Source organism: Podarcis erhardii, assembly GCF_964252035.2.
Source record: "Podarcis erhardii genome assembly, chromosome: 4".
In the NCBI taxonomy this organism is placed as follows: Eukaryota; Metazoa; Chordata; class Lepidosauria; order Squamata; family Lacertidae; genus Podarcis; species Podarcis erhardii.
In genome coordinates, this window is record NC_138508.1 from 96,965,849 (window position 1) to 96,980,844 (window position 14,996).

At 42.6% G+C, this 14,996-nt stretch overlaps 1 protein-coding gene and 1 long non-coding RNA gene across 16 annotated transcripts in view; one reads left to right on the forward strand and one right to left on the reverse strand.

Annotated features, from left to right (window-relative positions):
• Window positions 1-14,996, forward strand: part of MBNL2 (muscleblind like splicing regulator 2) — a 77,836-nt gene that overhangs the window by 49,025 nt on the left and 13,815 nt on the right. For 7 of the 15 annotated variants that reach the window (XM_081858245.1, XM_081858240.1, XM_081858252.1 and 4 more), the window contains 2 exons: window positions 5,030-5,065; window positions 9,064-9,158. The exons of 4 other annotated variants lie outside the window; for them this stretch is intronic. In XM_081858245.1, the coding sequence (XP_081714371.1) occupies window positions 5,030-5,065; window positions 9,064-9,158 (131 nt within the window). The remainder of the gene's footprint in view (window positions 1-5,029; window positions 5,066-9,063; window positions 9,159-14,996) is intronic. 4 more of the 15 variants (XM_081858246.1, XM_081858251.1, XM_081858254.1 and 1 more) reach the window with 1 other exon arrangement.
• On the reverse strand, window positions 9,634-12,197 carry LOC309339964. Its single transcript, XR_014155707.1, has 2 exons — window positions 12,104-12,197; window positions 9,634-11,706 (listed from the first exon to the last, which is right to left on the reverse strand). It is a non-coding gene; the product is annotated as an uncharacterized lncRNA (long non-coding RNA).

Genomic DNA, 14,996 nt, shown 5'->3' on the forward strand with positions numbered 1-14,996 from the left:
TAGCCCTGGCAAGCAACATCTATAATTTCAGATAATAGTGTAGGGATATATTTTCCATCTCAGAAAGAAGGATCACTGCACAACTAGACAGGATAGTTTCTCAGGGACAGAATCAACGCTTGATTCTGAAGTTTGTAGTGTTTACAGTGCATGGGCAAACATCAGTATTTAATTTAATTGATAGACATGGATGAGTGATTGTTTTGAAGTAATTTAAAATGACCACCCACATGTAACCCCTAGTATAATTTTGGAAGGTTTTCGCTGTGCAGTTAAATAAATGCACATACATTAAAGAGTTCAAAAGAAATGTGAGCTTTGACTATAGAAAAGTAAGGTTTATGGTCCTGCCTTATTAACGATATAGAATTTTGATAACCCCAGTTTAGATGTAATGATAAACTCCAGTTAGTTTAAAATGGGACTCACAAACTTCCAATCATTTCTTCACAAAGGAAGGGAGGAGGAGCTTGTGAGTGTGAGGCTCACATCACGCTAAACTATGGTTTAGTGTTTGGTGTCAAGTCTGAAATGGGCCAATACTTTACAAACTATAATTAAAAACAAAGAGTGAAAAATCTATGTCAGCTTGGGTGTGATGCTGTCGTGCACATACAAGCTCTGTTAATTTTTATGGTGCTTAAAGCTACATTATTGTTGCATTTCACTCTCATAACAAAAACTGTAAATTAGGCTGAGCATCCCAGCTGCAGCTTAACTTACCTGTGCCTGAATTACAGGTGGGTATGCTTATCAGTCTTTTGAATATCATGAATTTTGTTACTGCTATGATTTGCATGTGCATGCCTCCGAAACATACTTTTTAACTTTAGAAGAAGCTGTTATAAAGAAAACAATGCTTATGGGATCTCCAACTTTGGCCTAGTTCAGACATAATGGTAAACTAGGCATGAGGAACCTGTGGCCCGTCAGAGCCCCAAACAGTATGACTGTGTGGGTGAACAGCTTGGGTTAGTGGAGTCCTGCCTTCCCTTTGTTCTTCCTGCAAGCACAAAGAGGGGACTAGATTAGAAGCTTTTGCTTTCTGTTTTGAACCAGAGCTTTTGATTGCATCCAGACTTTGGGGACTTTGGTTAGATCAAACTATGGTTTGTTCAAGCAAGATAGGAGCACGAACCACAGTTTGATCCTGGCTTGTTGGAACAAACTACAGGTTAAACCAATCAGCGTTCCCGCCCAGTTTTGACTGCAAAGAGAAGGCAAAGCTTCCTGTCTTCTCCTCACGGTTCACTAGAGAAGGGGAGAGTGTAGAGCCCGAGGCTTGCTGCTGCTGCTGCTGCTGCTGGTGAATCTAGCACTAAACTGTGGTTCAGTATTACACCTGAAAAAGAAAATTTCATAGTGCCCAGGCAGCTACAGTACCAATTTATTGCTAAAACATTTTCAGGATTATTCATTCTTCTTTGTTGGAAAAGGTTGCTTTCTACATTTTGAAAATATTTTGTTGCCTTATGTTATTTTACTTAGAGGGCAGTCAGGAATAAGAATTACATCTGTGAAGGAGCTAAAGATGTTCTCCTTTGCCTGGCGTTTCCAGCAGCTGCATTTACAGAATGGCACAGATCTAAAGAGTAGTTGCATGAATAGCATCCACCTATCTGCATTAGAGCAAATTTTTGTATTTGAGTTTGTTTGCAATGCAGAGGTATCTTGCCTAGTAAACTATATGAACTTTGAAAACACCCATTTTCTGCAGCTTTCCACAAAAGATCAATAACAAATGATTTTGCCATTTGTTTCCGTTATGAAAAGAGGTAGGAAAATGTAGTGACACCTAACAAAAAACTATCAACCTGAAACACTAGTGAAGATGTCCATAAAGACAATTGGACTGGAAGATCTTTTAATATGTCTCTGCAGAACTTACCCCTTTTGGCACAACTTAACTCCAATATGTAGTGACTTGGAAATTCAGATATAGATGTGGCCTGTACTTCGTTCCCAGCTAAGGGGAATGACCAGTCATTGCCTGTCAGTGTAAGTGTCAATTGAGAGAAGTGCTTGTGTCTGGTACAACCTGGAGCCAATCTTGTGATGTGCCAAAGAGAGGGGAAAGAGGCAGTACAGGCATTCCATTAGGGGTTAGATGCCATGAGAGAGTTGATACTCACATGGTGTAAGAAGGCTGCAAGTCTGCTGCTGCTAACACAAGGGAAACAGGAGTGTATTAAAAGAGACGCATCCCTTGCACAGACTCATTTGAGCAGCCTTTCAGTGGGGGGAGTACAGTGGTGCCTCGCAAGACGAAAATAATCCGTTCCGCGAGTCTCTTCATCTTGCGGTTTTTTCGTCTTGCGAAGCACCCCTATTAGCGGCTTAGCGGATTAACGCTATTAGCGGCTTAGCGGATTAGAAAAAGGGGGGGAGGGAAAAGACTCGCAAGACGTTTTCGTCTTGCGAAGCAAGCCCATAGGGAAATTCGTCTTGCGAAGCGCCTCGAAAAACGGAAAACCCTTTCGTCTAGCGGGTTTTTCGTCTTGTGAGGCATTCGTCTTGCGGGGCACCACTGTACAGAGAAGTGGCTTTCTGCATTTGCAAACAAAATTTAAGAAGACACAGAAACCATGGTCAGCTTTCTTCGGTGCTCATTCACATCTTCCCACTAAGTGGATCTTAGCTTTATGCAATCCTGGCATTATCTGTGCATGTGTTCTTCATCCCTGGGGAAAGCAGTAGGACTACGATCAGTAGAACATTGCTGCTCCTGCAAGGAGCGGGTTGTAGGCAGCAGGTGAGCACTGATGCCGAGAGGGGGGAGGAGCAATGCCTGAGGTTTTCTTCTCTGAAGAGGCAATGAACAGCTTCAGCTTAAGATTGGGCCTCGCACACCTCAACAATATTCCCCCCCCCCCCCGGATAGGCAGCCACTTTTCTGTTGAATCTGACAGGGGCTTCCTTAAATCCTATGGCTTACCTTTCCATACCTCATTTATTGAGCAGAGTATGCCTCCTTTACAGTGATCTAAATCAGGGTGGTCCAACGTTTCATACCAAGTGGGGTACTTCAACAATAAACCTGCGGGCTTCTCACTGCCTTGTTGCAGGGGAGGTGGGAGTGAGGCCCAAATTTGACAGTCCCCAGCTTTCTTCAGGCTTTGGGAAGGAGGTGTGAGGCTCTAGTCAGGCCCTGGAGCCTTCCAGCTCCTCCCCAAATCTGGGAAAACACTAACTAGGATTTGGGAAGGAGACAGGAGGACTCTAGGACCCCACCTCACCTAGAGACCCCACCTCATGCCTCCTTCCTGGAGCCCAGCGCCCCACTTATCTGCCTTTGGGAAGACAGCAGGCGGGCATGAAATATTGCTGAGGGCCACCAAAAAAGGCCTCAAGGGCCGCATGCAGCCCTTAGGCTGCACAATGGAGTGCTCTGATCTAAATAATAATGTGAAGGAGCTTGCCTTCAGGGGTACCTAGAGGAACACAACACCAGTTAACATTTGTATATCTGTCCCATGTGACAATTTTTACTCCTAAAACCTCTATTTGGGGGGAACGTGGGAAAATACATATGAGGTTGTGGTTGTTGTTTTTTAAACATGTGAAAAATACAGAGTAGCTCCCGTCTCCATTTTTCAATATTGCATATATATTGCACGATCCACTACTGCTGCCATTCAATGCCCACAAATGCTAGAGTCATCTCATTGATTCTTCCACAGTAAGAAGAATTAAAGTAAATGGATTGTGGGCTATAGGCACAGTTACTATGCCTTTAGCATAGTCATTTGGTAATTTGGTGCCTGGTTTGCTTTATGATCTGCAAAGGAACAGCAGTATTTTTCTTCAAATACTAGTTTCTTTGGGGTTTTTTAATTGAGCATGATAATAGAAATATTGAATTATTCACTGGAGGTTGTTCCTTCAAGGCAAGGTCATTCATAGCTAGCTAGCTGTAGGTAATGTATATGGAACTGCAGGAAGTGCTGGGATTTCAAAACATTTTACATATACAGATCCTTCCCCCCCCCCCCATCTGCCTGTTTTCTCCTAACTATGAGGGCCCCAGGGAACACTGAGTTATTGCAAAGATGCAAAAGAATATACAAAAAATATAATGGTACGCCAGGCACTGCGTCAGGTCAGAAATGAAACCCACCCATACTAACAGCACAGTCCTATGCATGTTTACTTGCAAGTGTATTCCGTTGTGTTCAGTGGGACTTACTCTCTAGTAAGTGTATTTAGGAGTATAATGTGAAGCAGACCTAATAGCCTTGTTAATGTAGAGTATTAATTCTTTAAGGTTGCAATCCTATAGCTGGGAGTAGGTCCCGCTGAACTCAGTGCAATCTCGTTTTGAGAAGACATTTTTACAATTGCACTGTTAGGCTGCAATTAACGGGGAGCAAGTCCCATTAAATTCAATAGGGCTTCCTTCTGAGTAGGCATGGTTGGCATGGCATTGCAAGCTGAAAACTATCTTTGAATGTGAAACGCAGGAAAAAAACACCGCTGATTTATCTTACTTGTGTGTAAAGCAAATTGTTTAAATGATGGAGGGCAGCTCAGTGCTGTACAAATTTGGAAGGAAACCCCACTGAGTCCAATGGGACTTACTCCCAAGTATTGTCTGCACAGATTTCCTGTCTGTCATGGCTGCAGTATTAACTATATTGGCTCTGAAGTAATCTTGTTTATCTTGGTAGTAGCACATTTTAGGGGCTTAAAACAACTGCGAGTTGTAGATCGTGATACAGACCATTGTTGGATAACCTAGACTATTCAAAGTGATTGCTTTTTAAAGAGTTAGTTCCCGTTGCTGAAAGGAAATGCTAAAGAAAGGCTTTGCCATATGGATTTTGATTAATGTGCACAATGTGTTGAGTGACTATAAGAACAACTGTTTTAAAACAGCAAAGAAGCTATGAATGATCTCTTTGAAATTGTATTTAACTAACTTTGGCTTATCTTGGGGGTGCTTGGATCTCACTTTGAATGTTAACTCTAAACAGCTAACCTGTTTCTTCCCTTTATTCACTTTTTCCACCTATCATTGCATGACACCCAGGGTCAGTTTTGTGCATGACACCCGCTACCAGTATTGGTAGGTTTCAAACTTCTTTATTGATCTATTTTTTTATCGTATTCTGTAGTTTCCTTTGTTTTGAGGAACTGAAACATAACTTAGACAATTGACTCAATCTGATGATCCATTTGGACTTCTGCTTGAACGGTTAAATTTTTCAATTTAATTGTTTTTTTAAAAAATGAAACAAAAAACCCTGCTGCTTAGATGCAACATCACTTGCTATAACAATCCCACTGCAAAAAGCACAAACACCATGAATTCCAAGCTGCTTTTCTGCTTTCAAAAGAAAGAAAGAAAAACTTTTTCTATATTTTATATTGCTAGCATTATTAAACCATAAGATATTGAAACAGCAGTCTAATTTCATTAGTGTTCTAAAGTTTCATAGTGGTGTGCCTGTTTCTTCTTTTTGCTGTGTTGTGAGAAAGTTTTATCAGTGTTTCCCAGAAATCCTAATTTTAATACTTGCAATAAAAAGTAGAGTAAAGTATTTAGACCTAAAGAATATTTTCCTTTGATTGAAAATAAATCTGACTTAAGAGTTGAAACATTTGAAAAGTTTTCATTTTCTGGTTTTAAAAAAATAAAATTAGAGTTTGCCCAGCAGACTTTCCCCAAATTAATACTGAATATTCATTATGCCTTTGAACTACTCATTTGCAATCAAACTTCTGCTATGTGCTATGATAACAGATCAATTTATCTATAAAACTGAACCAAAATAAATTACCATAGTAACTGCTTTCCTCCTCAGGATCAAATAATATACTAGCTAAATCCTATAGCAAGATCTGCCAGGATGAGCGGGTTGGGATCCAGTGGATCTCCAGCTGAACTGTGCCAGCCTAATTCCCTCATCCTTGACTCATCCAGGTCTCAGCTGGAGCTGAAGCTGGCAAAAGCTTTGAACAAGAGGGGTTCTGGGGGCAGGAACAGGGAGGGGGCAATTAGACTGAATCCTAACCCCTGTCCAGCTCAGTCATGGGACTGGACAACCCAGCATAAATTAAGCTAACAAAAAAGGTGGTGTATCTGAAACCCCATTTTAAAGGCCCAGGTAAGGTTGGCTCAGCTGCTGAACAGCTTAACTCGCACCAGCTTTCTTTATGCCAGCTTCTCGTGTAGAATAGCTCCCTAAGAAAATGGTTACAGACAGTGAAGTAAATCAGATTTTGTCATAAAAAGCAAAAAGATACATCTAAAGGAGTAAATGAGTATCACTTGTCTTTTCAAATGACAAAACATGTAAGCTTGATATAAGAACATAAGAAACCAGAATTAAGTTTCTTTCATTTTCATAATTGTACATTTACAAATAAAATAAAGTAGGTTGCGCTCCTATTTTGGTGTGATAGTATAAACTCATTCCGTTTGCTAAACCTAAGGTTTTATATTAGTCTCAATCTATGGCCAGTGATTGCCAGTTTTCTGCATAAGCAGCTGTCCACGCATATGGTGCTCGTGGGTTGCAGGGCTGCATCTTTCATGTAGCTAAATTGCGTGTCTCTATAATAAGATTAAATCATCCAAACCCTGACTTTATATATAGATGGATGGAAGGAAGGATGTAGTTAAGTGCAAGTAAGGTGTTTTGAGGGACTTAAAACAGGGGAGGTGAAGAATGTTTGAGGAATGAGAGAATAAGGCAGCTAGAGGCATGGCTGTCAACTTTCCCCTTTTCTTGCGAGGAATCCTATTCAGAATATGGGAATTTCCCTTAGAAAAAGGGAAACGTTGACAGCTAGAGGACCCTGCCAGGACCTGAAGTAGAAATAGGTGAGGGAGTGTGTTAGGAAGCCCCAGAAAGTAAGACTTTGCACATTGTGTGTGCATTTTTGCAGTACCCTAAAGAAATATTGGGACACGGGTGGCACTGTGGGTTAAACCACTGAGCCTAGGACTTGCCGATCAGAAGGTCGGTGGTTTGAATCCCCGTGACGGGGTGAGCTCCCGTTGCTCAGTCCCTGATCCTGCCCACCTAGCAGTTTGAAAGCACATCAAAGTGCAAGTAGATAAATAGGTACCGCTCCGGCAGGAAGGTAAATGGCATTTCCGTGCACTGCTCTGGTTTGCCAGAAGTGGCTTAGTCATGCTGGCCACATGACCCAGAAGCTGTACGCCGGCTCCCTCGGCCAATAAAGCAGAAAAGGCTGCAGGACAAAACTGATGGGAACAGAAGTTGAGCAAGACCCACATGACCAGTATTGCTCCTGAACCAGATATTGGGGGACAGAGGTGGCAACAGAAAATGACGGAGGGTTACTTCAGGGACCACCATCCTATATGCAGTTAGGAGTAATATGTTCCACTATATTCTTTGGGGCTTCCTCTCAAGTGTGTATGGGTTTTTTAGCCTAAAACAGTAATGATGTGGTCGTAACACCTGGGAGAGGAGCACTTACAGTGGTACCCCGCAAGACGAACGCCTCGGAAGACGAAAAACTCGCTAGCCGAAGAAGTTTTTCGTTTTCTTAGCCGCTTCGCAAGACGCATTTCCCTATGGGCTTGCTTCGCAAAACGAAGCTTGCCCCGCAAGCTCCGGGGATAGCGGGGAAGCGCAGTGCGTCTTCCCCGCTGTCCCCGGACCTCTTTTGAAGCAAGGGGCGGCGGGGAGAAGATCGCTTCTCCCCGTTGCCAGCCCCGCAATCTCCGGGGACAGAGGGGAAAGTGCGCGCGCCTTCCCCTCTCTCCCCGGAGATTGCGGGGCAGGCAACGGGGAGAAGCAATCTTCTCCCTGCCGCCCCTTGCTTTAAACAGGTCCGGGGACAGAGGGGAAGGCGCGCGGCGCTTCCCCTCTGTCCCCGGACAGTCTCCATAGGAACGCATTGATTGATTTTCAATGCATTCCTATGGGAAACTGTGCTTCGCAAGATGAAAAACTCGCAAGAAGAAAAAACTTGCAGAACGAATTAATTTCGTCTTGCGAGGCACCACTGGATTCTGGAAGATTTCTCTCTTTCCAAAGTGGGACAGAAGAGGTGACAGAAATGGACACGGAGGTGAATCTAGTAGTTTAAGAGTAATATGATCACAGGCTTGCCTAAGGATTTTAGTACCAGCTGCTCAAATATAAGAGCAGGTTTTGGTAGAGATGTCAAGAAGCAGGTGTCACATGCGTGCAGGCAGGCAGAAGGTGAGAGCAGATCGGCCCAGAATTAAGTTTCTAGGATTGTAATTTCTAGGACAGTGACAGGAAAGTTTGCTAGGCAGAGGGTTTGAGAAATGTGAGGAAACTCTTCTGGAACAGCCTTAGGCAGGAAGGGGAAACTGGGGGATAACCTTCATTCTGCAGATAGAAGTGTCTGCTGCCTTCTCAGGAGCACCTTCAGAGCCAGACAATTGGGATTTTTAGAAAACTAGGTTTGTTTGTTTTTTTAAAAAATAAATGAATTCCAAATACCAGTAGTTCTGTCATATTTGGGATGATACCTAATGAATGTGACGGGACTTTCCCATCTTCTCCTGGGCCCCACTCCCTGCCACCCCCCTGTGCCCTCTATCTGCTCTTGAGGGTCCATAACCTTCCAGAGCAGATTTGGGGGGTGGGGGGGGGCAGGCACTGAAGAGAAGAGGGAAGGAAGGGGAAGTCTGGGGGCTGACATCACTGGATATCACCCTTGGCTTTTAAACTTTGACAGAGAACCCCTACTAGGAGACCGTTGTTATTTTAGGGGGAAACCACTCCAGCTTTTCCATAAACGAACTGGCCATTTTCATGAAAGCTTTATTAAATTAAAAATACAAAAACAACAAATTAAGAATTCTTTTCTTTTCTGGGAATCGTTGATAACTGTGACATTCTTCCTTTAAATTGTACCTGTAATAAGCTATTTTCCCTTTTGTTTTATTTCTCTGCCACGCTTTCTTGCTTTGCATTGTGACTGCATGCCATCTGCTGGTTTAACCCATGATGGCTTGCTGCTGCTCTGATATTCACCATGCCAAAATTCCACTGCCATTGCCATAATGCTACACACTCCTGTTCATTGCTTCCATGGCTCCCCTCCTGAAAGTACCCATGATGCACAGCGCTACGTCCGCCACTGTCTCTGCAGCAACAACTCCTGCAACAAGTGTCCCCTTCGCCGCAACAGCCACAGCCAATCAGGTTTGCTCCTTTTAAAGCTTTCTTTCACAAATCCCAAACTCTAAATGAGTGCTGGTACTTATTAAAAAAAAATTCTCCTGGAGAATTTTTTTCTTCATGTTTTTACCCATCAAACTTTATTTTGAAGTAGTCCTTTAGCAAGTATTTGTGGACAGGTTGCACTTATTTAGAGTTAACATTTATTGCAAATAATGGTATAGCTATGTCTAATGTTGCACTGTTTGTTTTTTGTTTCTAACACTGTGTAATTAACCCAACTCATATACATTCATTTTAGTGGTGATCTATTGGAATGATCCAATTAACTTTTGGAATTATGGGGCGGGGGGTGGTGGTAATGTGTTAAATCATTTTTCAAATGCTAACTACCTTTTCTCCACACAGTAAGTATAAATAACTAGTCCTTTTCTTAAGGCTGAAACAAACTCCAAAAGGACAAAGTCAGCTGCAATAACAGCTTGAGGATTGATCTACCATCTATCTATATTTATTTTCCTGCCCTTCCTCCTAAAGTCACCTGGGTACCAAACAACAAAACAGAAAAAGGAATTCATTTTTTAAAAATAGAATCAAGTATCCATCAATTGCTGGGTATAGAAAAATGTTTTAAAGTTCTGCCTAAATGTTAATAAGGGAGGGGACATATGTCTGAAAGGGTATTCCATCATCAGAGAACAACTACCAAGAAGGCCCTGTGTCAAGTCAGCAGCAGCCAGACAACAGTAGCAGCACCAGTAACAGGGCCTCCCTTTTCCACCATAAAGCCCAAGATGGTTGATTTGTGTGTGTTGTGGGGGATATCGTGTAGACCCTTGGATCCCAAGCCATTTAGAGCTGTGTGCATCAGTACATCACCTTGAATTGGCCCCGGCAATTCACAGAGTGTCGGTGCAGTACTTCCACCAGCCTGAAAGTCACTTTCTGCACTAGTTGAAGCTCCCATGCCTCCTTCAAGGGCAACCTGCCGTAAAGTACATTGCAGTGGCCCGAGCTGGAGATGGCTGCTGGGGCCAGGCTATCCAAGAACAGCCACAGCTGCCAAACAAGCCTAAACTGGGCCTAAGCTCTCCTAGCAACTGGGGGCTCCATTGACAGGAATCCAGGAGTACCCCCAGGCTACAAACCTGTTCCTTCAAGGGTCAAGCAGCTCCTTCTAGAGCAGGTTCCTAGAAACAGCACCTAGCCACGCACTGCACTTTCATCTTATCGGGTTTCTGCCTCAGGTTATTGGCCCTTAATCCAGCACATCACTGCTTCTGGGCACTGGTTCAACATAGAACTTTCTGATTTGGATGGAATGGGGAGAGGGAGTGCTTTGGATCATCATGATATTGGTGACACCGTGCTCCGAATCCTGATGACAACTTTCCACAGCTGCATGTCAGATAGCAAAGGAGACAGAATAGACCTTTGCAGGACCCCCCCAGCTCAGAAAACACAGTCACGTAGTGCTGCTTTCTGGTTGCAGCCTTGCAAGCAGAAGGGCAGTGCTCTCCACTTCCACTCTTGAGTCATTCCAGAAGGACAGCATGGTTAGTGGTGTGGAATGCCGCAAAGAGAGCCAACAGGGTCACACTGCAGTCTCTCTCATCGGTCAGGGCAACTAAGGTTGTTTCAGTGCTAAGACCAGGCGTGAAGGCTGACCAAAATAGGACGATATAATCTGCTTCCTGCATGCACACCCGCAGCTGGCTTGCCACCTTACTCAGGGAGTGCTGCCTCGCTTTCCCCCCAGGAATCTTACATCTACAGTGGTACCTCGGTTTACGAACTTAATCCATTCCAGAAGTCCGTTCTTAAACCGAAACCGTTCTTAAACTGAGGTGTGCTTTCCCTAATGAGGCCTCCCACTGCCGGTGCCCTTCCACCATTCAGATTCTGTTCTTCGACCAAGGTAAAGTTTGCAGACTGGGACACTACTTCCGGTTTTGCAGAGTTCGGAAACCAAATCGTTCGTAAACAGGGCTGTTCTTAAATCGAGGTACCATTCTACTGTTCTAATCGTGCTTCTCTAATTTATCTGCATGCTTGTATATTCACATTCACGGGCAAAATGTGTGCATCAGTTAAGTGCTAATAGTGAACTTCAGAGCTGTCTAAGCACAATTTGTCTAAGCCAAAACAGATGTGGCAGATGTTAGGAAGCCTCATAATTTTTTTTTTTTTTTTTTGCTTTTGGTAAAATGGCCAGATTTCAACCAAGATCTTAAATGAACAAGTCTGCTCAAGCCTTCAGGCACTATGCCAGAGCTTTCCAAACTTCTCATGTTGTTGGCACACTTTTTAGACATGCATCCTTTTGCGATTCAGTAATTCAGTTTTACTAGCAAACCAGTTTTCCAGCCCCCAGAAGGAGCGACACACCTCTGTGTCGCGACAGAGTTTGGAAAGCTCTGTACTGGGTGCCCCATATTATTGCTATCTTCGTACACGGTCCTTCAGATCTGCCTAGTATATAGAGCAGAGGGGGAAAGCGGAAGCAGTAGGAGAATAGATGAAAGCAACAGTTTAAGACTGACTCCATACAGCGCAGAGCTGTGGGGCTCACCTACATGTATATGGTATATTCACCTCCCTGCCTTACCTAAATGTTTTCATAACAGGAACAAAAATTCCTTAGGCACACAAGAGTCTCCCAATCTATCTTGGGCAACTTACTCTTTTATTAAACGTCCCACTATTTTTCTGTACTATCCAGAGCTGGCCTCTCTTTTTTGCTCTTTTGTATTTAGTGCTTCTCTCTCTTTTGTGTTTGGAGTGTGGAGGGGTAAAAATGGGCCTGTACACTTCATTTAGTGGAAAAAGTAGACTTCACCACCCCCTATATAGCAAAACGAGCAATCGTGGTTTGTTTGTTTGTTTGTTTGTTTGTTTGTTTGTTTGTTTGTTTGTTTGTTTGTTTGTTTGTTTGTTTGTTTAGCAAAGCAAAGACATGCACAGCTGACTTGACCAACTGACTATGAACAGTGCTTCTCTTTTAAAAGCATATTTTTTCCCCCTTAAATCTGTGTGCATTGACAGGAAAGTCATATTGCAGTGTTTGATTTGTGATAGCCATTTCACACATGCATGAATGCATGGATATGGATTATGAATCAGCCTTTTTTGCTTACACTCAGAATCTGATTGATCACCATATTTGAGAGAATTAAGAAATACACACACCCCCCCGCACCACCCCAGGTCAGATAGTGGTACTCTCAAAGCGATCTCTCTCATCTTTTCCTTGGAGCTTAATTTATTTGTTCATATCACCTGGAGCTCTTTGTTTTTTAAGGCACCTTTCTGCAGTGAACACCCTGATTTGGATTGCATTAGTTGCTTTGTTTTTAAAAAAGTGACTCGAAGTGACATACAAAACTAACAGTAAACCAAATATAAAAACGAGTAAAAGCAATCTAAAATGCTGATAGATAATACACATACACACAGTATTATTTAGTATTCTTTACTAGCCCTTTTACTCAGAGACTACTCCAGTCCACTAGCACCAATCTCAAAGGCACAGCTATTTATCTCTTTCTTTAAGCCCTGGCCCTGATATCTAAGCTGCCTCTGACACACTTTCCTATCTTGAGCATAGCTTATGCTTGCTTCTGCATACCTGGGCCTGGGGTTGGTTCATATATCTGCCACAAGCCTTGATGATCTAGGTTATAATACTTGGGAACGTAAAGGCATGGAGGTTATAGTATGGCACATTATGAGCACACTGCTTTGAAACATGCTACCAATATTATTATTATTACCAGCCCTTCACCATAAGGTCTCAGGCCAGGATTCAACCATTTAAAATGGTTTTAAAACACAGTTTAAAATAAATAGTACATGCATAGCCACAAATGTCTTAATGGGAAAGCACTTAGCACTACGGCAGCCGACCGGAGCATGTCGCAAAAGCTGGCAGACCATTATTAAAATCAAAACAATCTCGTACAGAGCAACAGTAGCCATGCACTGTGGTCAGTGCGCCGCAAATCAAGTCCAAGCTACAGAAGCCTGTGCCACTCTAATGCACTCTGCTGTGACGTGTTTTTGGAGGTGGGGGTGAGGACTCTAGCATTCAGAGCCAGAAAGCAGGCAGCACAACAGGCAGGCCAGACTAAACCAGACACCATGTCCTAGCTCTGTATCCCCACCTCCTCCTGATCAGATGCAACATAAACCCGTGTTTGAAGAACCCACCCTACAGATCGTCCACAATACATAGCCTACTGCCAAAGGTAAAAAGCTTTGTTCTCTGGAGGAAGTTGATTTTGTCAGCAATAGAAAAAGCATCCACCTACTAGGCTGCCTAGAACAATTGCTGTTGTTGTTGTTTAGTCATTTAGTCTTGTCCTACTCTTCATGACCCCATGGACCAGAGCACACCAGGCACTCCTGTCTTCCACTGCCTCCCGCAGTTTGGTCAAACTCATGCTGGTAGCTTCGAGAACACTGTCCAACCATCTCGTCCTCTGTCGTCCCTTCTCCTTGTGCCCTCCATCTTTCCCAACATCAGGGTCTTTTCCAGGGAGTCTTCTCTTCTCATGAGGTGGCCAAAGTATTGGAGCCTCATCTGTCCTTCCAGTGAGCACTCAGGGCTGATTTCCGTCAGAATGGATAGGTTTGATCTTCTTGCAGTTCATGGGACTCTCAGGAGTCTTCTCCAGCACCATAATTCAAAAGCATCAATTCTTCAGTGATCAGCCTTCTTTATGGTCCAGCTCTCACTTCCATACATCATTACTAGAATGATTTAGGACTTCTTTGTTTCCTTCTTATTAAAGATGCTATTTTACATGGCTGTCCAATAGTTTTGCAGCACACAGTCAGTAAACTCATTAATACGTATTTCACATGCCCTTTTTATTCTTAATTTTCCACATGTCACATTGCTTTCCAGCACTTAAAACTTGTCTCAAAACAGAACTTTGCAAAGCAGGTTGTTTTTCGGTAAAGGTGCTTTGCATCAGCTACAGCCACAAATTCAAAGTTAACATTTGCCTTCCAATATGTGATAGCACTACTTTAAGAAGTGTGAAATACCAGTGCCTATCTGAAAGTGAACTTTCGTGAAATGCCAGAGACTTCATTTGTATTCTTCAGTTTCAGGTTTGGGAATAAGTTAGTGAAGCAGTATTTTGATTAAAGTTTTCTCAGGTACAGGTCATGTTTTAAGTTATAGGAAAATTTGTGTAACTATCCTAATAAGGGAGTGCTAGTATGGCTGGTTTTTAATTCCACTAATTTGGGATGGAGTGTCTCACTCCCTGAGCTTGCTTTGGATAGTTTTTTTAGTTTGCAAATGTAAAAATAAATTCAGCAAGCAGTAGTGGAGATTTAAGGGTTAACATTATAACTTAGAGCATGCAAATGCCTTCTGAAGAACACAGTGATGGCTTTGATGAGCAAACTGTCCAGAATGCACCACATACACATAAGAATTGTTCAGTTCAATTCTTTTATGTAACTTGTAGGAAAAAATTGTTTCCAGTAAGTGCAATCTTGTGAGTTTCTGTAAGATATCTAGATTCTAGAATGTACTTTATAATCATATTTACCTGCTATGCCACTCATGTGCAAAGGATTGCTTTAAAAAGCCATTTCATTAAAAGGAAGCTCTGTTGCCTGCAAATATCAGTGTTTAGCATCCTATTCACAGCACTTTCAGCCACTAAACGTAATTTCCATTTCAGTTTTCTGCAACTTGTAGACTGCGACCTATTCAGCATTTAATATATGAACTCTGAAAAGGCATCTTCATAGTCTCTTAAGAAAAAAGTAATTTAAAAAATAAAGAAATCCCAAAACTCAAGAGAGACTTAATAGATCACAATTATATATAGAATTGTAGAG